At 32.3% G+C, this 12,260-nt stretch overlaps 1 protein-coding gene across 1 annotated transcript in view; it reads right to left on the bottom strand.

Annotated features, from left to right (window-relative positions):
* LOC131852011 (E3 ubiquitin-protein ligase RNF19B-like) overlaps nucleotides 1-12,260 on the bottom strand; it is a 79,653-nt gene that overhangs the window by 9,362 nt on the left and 58,031 nt on the right. Inside the window, exon 3 of the mRNA XM_059202578.1 lies at nucleotides 304-484. Coding sequence (XP_059058561.1) covers nucleotides 304-484 — 181 coding nt within the window. The remainder of the gene's footprint in view (nucleotides 1-303; nucleotides 485-12,260) is intronic.

Here is a 12,260-nt window from a genome sequence, read left to right as displayed (position 1 = left end):
AAAGCAAGCGTAATTCGAAATCACAAACGAGGAAGTAAAAGGAGTTCGAAAATATGCTTAGAAAAAAACAGTCTATCCCGAGTAAATTCAACTTAAAAAACAGGATAGGTTTTATATTCTCATTACAATTACTAATTAAAATACTTATTACAAATAAGTATTTTGATTAATTAAATAGAGTTTTATATACTGGAATAACAAAATGTACCGTTTCATTCAATGGACCGTCCATTGAAAGAAACTCACGTTCACTTTCATAACATTACTTAGTGAGAATAATAAATAGGATACATGTCTATTTACCTGAAGGATGCATATTTTCATGGCATACTGGACAATTAACTGGCACTCTTGCCTCGAATATCTCTATCGCTAGGTACTGTCGGAGGCAGGGTTCGCAGCATCGGTGGGAACACCACGCCAGCCGCACCATGCCACTCGTGTTCATTAATGACAGACATAGTGGACATTCTAGAACTTCTCCCTGCAATTAAAACAATACAAGCAAATTACAATGTAATCTTCTACCGTCTTTTCTGGGATTCATGTCAGTTGCTAATTTGGCAGTTTGTATTATTACGCGGTATCTTAAGAATGCTGAACAATATTTATTTAACAAAGTTTCTCATCTTCTCTTTATGAGTCTCGGTAGTTTTTTGGCACACATTAGTACGCAGATAGTCCTGAGAAACGAATTAAGCTACTTTTTAATGCGAAAAAAGGGTTGTAAGAAGTTGAAATGTCTTGAAAAGCTAAAGCTTGAAATTTATTTTTAGGCTGTTGATTAAATATAAATAAATATTCAAATGTAAAAATTTCACCCTTAAGGGGGAAAAATAAAATAGGGGATGAAAGTTATTATTTAAGGTAGAATGATGAAACTTTTTTTGGGTTAGATTATTAAATATATTTTCTTTATTTGTTCAACGTCATTATTCCACGCAGACAAAGTTGCGGGTATAGCTAGTTATTAATACCATAGTCAAAAGAAATTTCGAACCATATAAGATATTGTTATGATGATGTCAATTAATATAATTATTAGTTACATAGTGTGCGAGTTAACGCACAACGGGCAAACGAATTGGATCGAATCGATTGTTACGGCTGGCGGCCACGCTCTGCGAATCGAAACATTTTCGTAACGAGAGCAAATTCATAAACTTGTTGTGAACACGATAACTGGCATGACAATTTTAGTAATTTCACTTATTGCTGGCTGCTTGTTCAACTCAAGCGGAGGCAATTTAGAGCTATCTTTTTTGTATGACTAGAAATTGAAAATGTGTTTGCGTAATCTATGCAAGCGACTCATCTGACAATTATTATTACAATAATGTAGCATTATTATCTCAAAATAGAAAAAATATATAATCTCTAACTTTATTAGTGTCTGTCCATTTCTTCAGCAAAAGAAACATCTAAATATTTCTATTATAATATTATTTTTTTACGTTTTACTCCAAAATATAACAGCTCCCAAAGCAGACGCTTTGTTGAAAAGCTCAGATTCACACCATATAAGTTATTTAACTTACTCTAAAACGGGCACATTTAATAAGTGTATATAAAATTAATTTAATGACTCATTCGTTTTTGATGAAAGCTACACGGAAATTCTTAGGAACACATCATGTATTCATCACTCGTAATGTTTATCCCTTTATCACTGGACACATTTGTTACGTAAACAATACCCCTAAAAAAATTTAAGTTGGTCATTCTTTCAACACAGATGAAATCATCCCCACTTGCTAATTAGGCCTATTATTACTACTACTTTAGCTCATAAATACTTATAATACTACTTTAACTTCAAAATATTGCAACTGGATAATTATTTTAGCCTACAACCTTCCTTGATAAATTGTCGCTTTACGATAATTTAAGTACGTATTTCAATTCGTATTCGAATTCGTGACGACCTCGGTGGTCTAGTGGTCTAGCACACCGCTTTACGACCGATGGTCGCGGGTTCGATTCCTCGCACGGCACAAACATTTGTATTCATGAGTATGATTGTTTGTATCGGTCTGGGTGTTTTCTATGTATAATATGTATGTATTTACAAAAAAAAAATATCTATGTATTTGTATCAGTTATCTAGTACCCCTAACACAAGCTTTAGCTAGCTTAACTTGGGTCTAGATGGCGCTGTGTGAATTGTCCTGAGATTATTATTATTATTAATTCGTAGACCCTGAGATTATTATATGTAATCAAACAAATTCTTCAGCTTTATAATATTTTCACACATTTAAACAATATTTCTATTGCATTTCAATGCATAATAATAAAAGAAAATGAATAAAACTTCTTTAAATTTTTGTAACATTTAATTGCATTCAAGGGTAGCTATGGTTCCTAGTACTCAGACGAAAAACTAGTCTAGACGCAGCCTTATATGCATTATTATATTAACAAGTCTAGACTACATTCATTTGACTAGACTGAAACAAAATCGATTTGGCACGGATATTTATGACTTGCCAGCTTTCATTGTATTAAGAGAATTAGGATATTGTCAAGGATTTATTTCTCTTTGTGGCATTACTAGGGCGGCGCACCTTTAGGAATACGAAATTATTTAAAAAAATATAACTATAATACAGACATTTACCCTATATTGATGATAAATATTATCGTAGTGTACTTTTTAGAGTATGAATTTAGTGTAATAAAATATTTTCAGTCTAAAAATAAGACGAAGTCAAAATAAGTTTTATTGAAAGTCTTAGTCAAATCATATTCTCCTGATATACAGTTCACGCTAGTCTGGGTGTCAGGAATGCATCAAACTGTACACTGATGAAGGTTGAAACAAATAAATATTAGAAAGAAAGAACTTTACTTTGCGATATGTACAGAACCACAAAATAAATTTAAAGTTCAACATACAATATAAAGTAAATTATGTGATATGTTATGTAATAAACTCTATTCTATTCTATTCAGTCTGTAAAGTACGGCGGGGTAGGCTATATTTATTATCAAATATCGGAACAAAACAAAATCTGTAAAGTGTGTTTATAGATATATAGTGTGTGTATTACAGGTCAGTAGAATAGAAAATTCTTTATTCAAATAAATTTAAATTTAAGTTTTAAACTCTTGAACAGTCATATTTTTTTAATCTACTGCTAATTCGTACAGCTCTCTAGAAGATCAAGAAACTTGCGCTTTTAAATAATTGTTGTAACTTTACATTACATTACTTACAGTACAATGATTGTTATAACTATTAAACTATGTTAAAAATAATGATTATTATTCTCCGCGTGGAGAATTATAATCAATTATTAGAACTATAATTAGAATTATTATAAAACAATGCTATGCAATATTTTTTTTTTGAGTCAAGAGTACACTTATAATCATAACTGAATCATTTTTACACAATCATCCGTATACTTACATATGCATCATCTACAAGACACATTGTAAAGCAAATGTTTGTACAATGAAACCGGTTACCTCATAGTTTAAATCACCAAAAATATAAATCTCCCAACTCAATTACTCCACTACAAAAATTTAAGATCTCATTTAATACAAAGTATGTTAGTTAGTGTTCATTAGACCGCCTGCTCAACAACTGTTATAAATACTTAATCAATAACCTATCAACATTTAGGGCACCGTACTAATATTAGACTTATTTATTTCCATTGTAACTAGCTGACCTGGGAAACGTTGTTTCGTTATATAAATTCAAGAACTAATATAGGTATTAAAATAGGGATTGATGGTAGAAGGGTGACATTAAGGATTGTATTATTTTTAATGTCGATTCATATTTTTTTTTTGCAATACTTTTTTGGAACCACTCTTATATGATTGTATGAAAAATAGTTTAAAACATATTCTCAGATCTACTGAATGTGGTTGAAACACAAAATTTCATATAAATGGCTTTCGGATTCTGTTTCGGATGAGTCTCAGAGTCCCTATTCTCACAGATACGAGAATTTTGTATATTAGTTTATTTATAATGACTTGATGATTGATGCATGGCATAATATTCTACTAATAAAGTATTTTTATAGTAGAATATTCTGCCGCACAATTATCACGCTAAAAGATAGTATTACGGATGTCACATGATAACGTAACAGTGTTCAGCATGTTCATGTATATATATAGACGACGGTTACCCCTTACCATCAGATGGGACTGCAGCTTATTTTCATTTCAATTATATAAAAAAATCATTGGAGTTAATCTATTTTAAAGGTAAATAACAAAACTCACCGATACCTTTGTACCAGTGTGTGTAAACAATCAGAGAAAGGTGTTACAGCAGTTGACAAAGGCAAGCCAGTTGACTTATTGGTTAGTTGTAGAGTTGCATGGCTCCTTGATTACAAGGATCGCGTGCGTCATTACGCATTCTATATTCAAATCAAATTTATTGCATACAAACAAACCAACACATTATACTCTACAGTAAGAATAAAAGACACATTATTATTATTATATTTCTTTGTGTGTTATTACAATTTTTTGTTGTAATAACACAGTACACAGTATAAGTTTATGATGTGTTCTTTATGTCACACAAGTCTGAACATTACATAATGTAACTGGTGTTCTAGTAGGTCATTATAATGGCATATATGCAGAACATCCTGCTATATGTCAAAATTTAGTTTAAACGATTCTTATGGATGATAATGGAATGGTGCACTGCCAGCGCTAAAGGTTTAACGCTGGCAGGTTACCAGTGGAGGGTGATATGATGAGTATGAGGTCAGGTCAGTTAGCCCATGATTGTGGACTAATGAATCAGAGAATTCCATTCCATTTTATCTATAACTTACATACAAGAAGTTCAATACCTGAATTGAACCTGGGACAGATGAATAGGTACTAATACTATATGTACGAAATTGCGGTGTAACATGTGGTTAATCTTAATAATAATAATAATAATATTATAAACGCGAAAGTTTGTAAGTATGGGTATTTGTTACTCTTTCACGCAGAAACTACTGAACGGATTTTGATGAAACTTTACAGTAACATAGCTTATGCATCAGAATAACATATAGGCTATATTTTTATTTAAATTTAACGCGGGCACGTTAGTTGGTCTAAAATAAATATAACTTATAATGTGAAGGATCAATGTATCCATATTAATTAAATAATCATTAGTATGCTGATTATGATGAATTGATTACAGACTTCCGCAGAAATTGATTGTCATTGTTGTTATATTATTATAATTAATCACGCACGATAATAAAGATAAAAATAACCACAGAAGGTACCTATATATAATTAACCTATAAATAATAAATAACCATAGACAATTAACACAGCGCCATCTAATCCCACGGTAAGTTTATTATGGGTACTAGACAAGTGATATAAATACTTAGATGATTTTTGTAAATACATAAATAAGAAAACACCCAAACGCTAGAAACAGACTCATGAATATAAATATCTGCACCGTGCGAGGATAGGAACCCGCGATCATCAAAAGTAAGCGGTGTGCTAAACCACTAGACCACTGTAAGGCCATCAATAATGCATATACATATTGTTTTTATATGGTTACACAACGACAACAGAAAAATTAGCACCACGAATAATACAAAATACGATGCCATATCTAGCCAATACAAAAGGACGAAATATTTCCTGCGACAATTTATATTTCAGAAACACCGATAACGCCGGAGTTAGCGCGGCGTACACAAAATATAAAATATAATAATAATATAAAAAACCACACATCTGAGATGAGATTTATGAAGCTATATTTATAGGTAAATATTGTGATTTCTGAAAACTAAGCCTCGTCACTTCGTCCCATGAAGCTGCAAAGACCAATTGGCCAGACGATCAATAGCAACACCGATTTTGCCATATCTCAGCCTTTAAACCAGAACATAGATTGCAAAGAAATGTTGTATAGATACAAAAAAGAAAAACCTATACTGTTTTAAAAACTACCGCCTGAGTGTTTTGTCAGTTTTAAATAAGAGCACTGCGTACATTAAAGCATATAACGGAACAAATAGATCTATTTTCTTGTTCTCTGAATGAGTCCACGAAGATCGCTTTATTTATTATAAGTTACAATTAATTTAAAAAATAATGTTTGCTGCATTATTGTATTAGGCTAAGACCTGTAAAAATAGATGTAAGTGTGGAAAAATAAATATAAATAAATTAAGAAAATAGTTGCAAATTATTGTCAAATTAACTTAGGGTTTTATGTTATATTACAGAAAGCATACGCGCTGCTACATCTATCTTCCAAAAATGTTATAGGTATGCTGATCTCCTTTTCTATATTCTGATATTTGTCACAATTGCTACTTAACCATCGCTCTCTTATACTTTGACGTCATTCGGAGTGGTCCTTATATAAAGGCGGGGAAGGTAAAAATGACATATGATGATTGATATATGAGCCCAAAGCGTATACGAAAAGCAAGGGTGTATCCAGACTAATATTATAAACTACTCACAAAGTCGTCTGCGTGGGTATATCAATCACAACTAAGACCAATCATATTGTATTATATTTTCACAACAGGGTTGAGAATATATTACATTATCAAATTTTACAGCATTATGATTAGAACAAGTTGTTATTTTATGAATAATAATTCTACTTACATTACAATTCACACAGCGTCGTCTAGTATCAAACTAAGTTGTACCCTGAATACTAAATAACTGTTTGAAATAGATTTTTTTTTAAACAAACACAAAAACGATATACATAGAGCACTTAGACAAATGTAAATAATACTTGTGTGAAAATCGAAAAACACCCAACAATCGGAGGTAAGCCGCTGACTTACCGCACAAGGTCGATTTTTGAACGAAAAATATCTTGCATAACGAAGAATTAACATAATAATAATAATCTCAATTCACACAACTCCATCTAGACCCAAGTTAAACTAGCTAAAGCTTGTGTAATGGGTACTAGAGAACTGATACAAATACATCGATATATATATTTTTATAATAGTATAAATGTTAAATTCCACCCCGTCTATAACTTGAAATGCCACTTCAAAAGCCACCTATATTTGAAATAAATGGCTTACTATAGTCTAAGAGACACAATGTCTGTAGCTGGAAACAAAACAAGCGACTTGTTATTCATTGCGGATGATAAATTACTCGTATTTTTCGAGGTCGCATCTAATATGGATATCATTAGATATTTATTATAGAGATTGTTGCCTAGAAACAAAATCAACTCATAAACCTTTAAATCTGGCCATCATAAATTGCTGAATTAAAATGCTAAATTGCTGATTAACTGCACCCTTTGCAACACTAATTAATGTGGGATTAACCACAATGGTTTCCAGGGGAGACTGCCTGGAGATTAACATATTAGAGTACCTTTTAGTAATAAAGCTGCTTGTGCACATTACTAACAATTTTCTCACGTATCTTCTCATTAATTCAAACTTCGAACCTATCAAAGAACATTCATCGGCAGTTATAATAAAAAATATAATAATAATTATATTATTCATTGAATAGTTATAAGTACATACATAAATTAACAAAATATAGCTATAAAAATAGTATCAAATGATAAAAAAAAGTTAAATACCACTGCTGGGTAAAACCTAATCCTCAATGTAATGTAATCATAATAGACGTAGTTATGATTCTGTTTAAAAAAACATGACGATCGCGATCGTGAAATACACAATACATTGCTAGAAGCGTCTCGTATAGTATAGTATAGAGTTTGAACTCAATATCTGAAGCCGGAATTCAAGTTTTGTGCCAAACTACTTGAAATTGTGAGAAATACATGTATATATTATAAGTGAACACATAAACAAAACCCTTCTACACTTGAGTGTTGTGACTTAGTTGTTTACAATAAGACTCAAAGACAATATCACACCAACATGCTGCCAACCTTCATGAATGAGGACTACTGGCCGAAGGGTGCTATGTACTGGCGCTACCGTGGCAGATTGCCGTCGTCAGTGCCGTGACAACACAGATCATTTATATTTTATTATTATTTCATATGTATATTAGTCTATAAGGTATTTTTAACATGTGCTATGTAGTTTGAATTAAATAAATAAAAAACAGTCGTAAGATCTGATTGACACTAAAACATCCTAAATAAAGATAGCAGTAGGCCTTCGTTTGTTAGGTTAGATTCAAATATTGTCAGTTGAAGGTGAGCATTTCAAGTTTTTGACAACAACATCGACAGTTAACCTTGTCTCTAACCGCCCCATTTGGGGAGTCGTGGGGATATGTATTTGTGCTTTAATAAGACGAATACGAGTGCGAGAGCGTCGTGAACTCATGCTCGATAGATCCCCTTTTAATTCAAATGGTGATCGAAATGTCGACGGCCTGAACCGAGGTTCGGGCCTATAGTGGTGCCCTTAGACTAATGTCGTATCCGTCAGGCCGCTCCATAAGACCTTTCGCGGGCTTCGAGTGCCATCTGCACTCGTCCCCTATCTTCCGGTGAAGCTACAAAGGCCAGCTGCGGCCAACACCGTTAGAGTAGTCCGAAAAAAACCGAAAATCATCAGTCAAAATCTGGTTGACAATGAAAAACTTTGACAATTTATATTTCTGATTACCCTAATCAGAAATATAAATTGTCAAAGTATTTAGCTTGGTATATGAAATACAACGTGAAAGGGGACGAACCTACCGTTGTCTTCCGATTTATTTGCGTAGTTATCTGTGTCCGAAAAAAACCGAAAATCATGAGTCAAAATCTGGTTGACAATGAAAAACTTTGACAATTTATATTTCTGATTAGGGTAATTTTTTCGGACTACTCTGGAAACACAGATAACTACGCAAATAAATTCAAATCTATCTTCTTCTATACAATAAAGCAGAAGAGTTTGTTTGTTCGAACGCGCTTATCTCATGAACTACTGGTTCGAATTGAAAAATTCTTTATATGTTGGATAGTCCATTTGTCAAGGAAGGCTTTAAGCTATATAACATTACGCTACAACCAATAGAAACGAAGCATCTGTGAAAAATGTTGCAAAAACGGGGAAAATTTACGCAAACGAAGTCGCGGGCACAGCTAGTAATAACATAGATTTCGTGGAATAATACCACATTTTATATTCAGTTTGAATACAAAGTATCAACAAGCACTAATGTTAAAATACCAAACCAGTTTCCTTTATGTTATAGCGTGGGCGTGGCGTGACGTATTTTGCATATTGATTTGAACATATGTTACAATGGTATCTAATCAGTAGCTGAGTGCGGAACATTATCAACTAGCCGGCGTAATTACAGCCTCATGCAAGTTTATGTTATGCAGGGTCAGTCTCAGAGGGCTATCATTTCCACTCATGCGCCACCTATTCTATTTTTTGTAAATACTCTCTCCAAAGATTGCCTGGAAGAAATTGCATTAGCAACAGCACCGCCTTTTGTACTTAGTTTTATTTTTTAATGTTTTAATTTTGTTAATGTTCTTTCTATATTGGTACAATAAAGTGTTATAAATAAGAAATAAATCATCTAAATACATATATATATATATATATACTTCCCGAAAGTAATATAAATGTCGCTGCCTCATTTGTCTAAATTTTACTACCCATTTCCGGAACCACTGCACCGATTTGGGAAATTCTTTCACTACTTGAAAGTTACATTATTCCGGAATAACATAGACTTTATACCTTAGTCTATACCATTGCCGTTATTGAAACATTTTTCTTTCCAATTCCACTACGTGATATTATATACTACAATAGGATAGATACATACATACTTACAATAGGATAGGGTTATCCAACAATAAAGGAATCTACAAAATTGTGTCAATACTACCGGAGTTTATAACTAAACATCTAAACTCACAAACTTTACCTCTTCACCATATAGGTATATTAATATTTACAAAACTCCCAAAGTTATTAGCACTGGGTCGAAACCATGGCGAGACACTAGTGTTGCTGGCAGCTTGGCCGCCATTCTTTTTATATAAAACTAGCTGTCCCGGCAAACGTTGTTTTGCTATATAAATTATTAAGTACTAATATCGCTATTAAAAATAGGGTTAAAATTGGTAATAGAAGGGTGAAAATTTAGGGTTGTATGTATTTTTTAATGACACAATGAAAATTTAAATAAAAATGTTGCCCAAAAAATAAAAAAATAATATTAGGGGTGGACAACCGTCATCACTTAGGGGTATGAAAAATAGATAGTAGCCGATTCTCAGACCTACTGAATATGCATATAAAATTTCATAAAAATCGGTCAAGCCATTTCAGAGCAGTATGGTAACTAACATTGTGACACAAGAAGTTTATATATAAGATTATTATATTATTTTGATACTATTTTATATATGACACTTTTGACTTTTGTTGCGAACTTTTAGAAATTACATATACATATCATCATCATCATCATTGCCTTGCCTTTATCACATTATTTGGGGACAGCGCATTATGTTACATTACACGCGAATTACATATACATACATATATATATATATATATATATATATATATATATATATATATATATATATATATATATATATATACATCAACTTTTTATTATTCCTGTTTTTTTAAATAAAGTATACCCAACCCGCTCTAGCCGCAACTAGTATGTAACAAATTAATGCAAAACATTTTCTAGAACCTAATATATGTATACCCATTTAGTTTGTACAACGTACGGTCAGCATAACAGACCTACAGCGATTACTATTTCTAGACAGCTTATACAAAAGTGAACAGTATAGTAACGTAACAACTGATAATGTAATTTGCATGCTGCTCGCTGTACGGTAGAAAGTGTTAATGCTGCATGTAACAAGCGTCCATACGTGGCTAACGATTTCTATAAATAGTAAAAGGAGAGAAGTTGTCTTTGTCTATGTGTTTCTACGTTTACTTCTTCCAAAGTGTATGCACAGGACCTATCGGCCTCATTAAAAAAAAACATCTATTCAAAAGAGCAACACACAGTTTCTTGTACATTCTTCTTGTGATGAATCTGCGTTGCGCGTAAGTGGTAGAATAAAAAATATGACATTCAAAAGTGGTTGTACCAGTGGTTGAATTTGAATAAAGATTATTTCTATTTCTATTATTTCTTGGGCACGGCATATTTTTTATCCCTACCGTCTAGTTTGGCTTCAATTCAATACTTCAATCTGTGCATTTCTGCACATTAATTTTAAAACTTAACCGATTCGAATGCTGTTTTTAATGTAATATTTTAATAAGATTTCCGTAACATGAAATAAATCATTCCAATCGGCAAATAAAAACGTTAAGTAATTTCGAATACTACGCGTACAGTCGCGGTCAGAGCTCGTATTAATTTACAATCAAGCCAAGGTAAGTATTATCGAAATGTTTGTTTGTATTTTGGGTTTCGACCGTACGTTGTCAATGTTATGTGCGATGATGTTCGATGTTTGACAAGGTCTTAAAACGTTCACATTGAGCTACGGCTTTGTTTATAAAAAAGACTCGTTAATTGAAGAATCAATGTCAAGCTATTCAAGCAAATTTTTTATGTATGCATTACATTCAATATTTTATAGTAGGTAGTTATCACGCTGAAGACCGTATAGAAAATTCTTAATTCTCACATAGGGACCGGCATTATTTTAGTGTTAATTACGTATGTAATTTTTTAAATATGTTTTTACTGTATAATACTTTTAGGTAGACATCATTTAACCCCTAGATTTATGTCAATTAAAGTACCCGGTCCCAACGTGTAAATTTACTTCCGTTGCGGAGTGACCCACCGGCGGGCATGCGCTCTTTAAAGTGTTAAGTTCACATTCAGCAGATCAATTTTGGGTCACAACGGGGTCCAAAATTAGATTAGATTAGTCTGTGCTAATCTAATTTAATTTTGGACCCTGTTGCTGTTGAGAAGAAAAGAGGAGGACGAGTTCGTTGTTTTATAGTTATAAAATTGTACAATATTTAATTACGTATATCTTCTTTATATTTATAAACTGTATAACATTATGAATAGCAAGCGATTCTTGATTGATTGATACTTTATTAAATAGAATAATAAAAAGAATTGCTTATCAACAGTAGAAAGCTAAATTCCAGCAGTAGACAGGAAAAATCTCGGGAAAATTGAAAACACATCATTATTTTTACAACAAAGAGTAAGTTAGGCCACTTTTATTCAATATATTAATTTTGATTAAAAAAATGTTAAACCCATGGGGATGAAATCGCGGGTATCAGGTAGATTCAGGTTTACCA

This window comes from Achroia grisella, unplaced genomic scaffold (assembly GCF_030625045.1).
Source record: "Achroia grisella isolate CSIRO2021 unplaced genomic scaffold, CSIRO_AGI_Agris_v1 utg821, whole genome shotgun sequence".
Taxonomy (NCBI): Eukaryota; Metazoa; Arthropoda; class Insecta; order Lepidoptera; family Pyralidae; genus Achroia; species Achroia grisella.
This window is presented reverse-complemented; position numbering and strand designations above follow the sequence as displayed.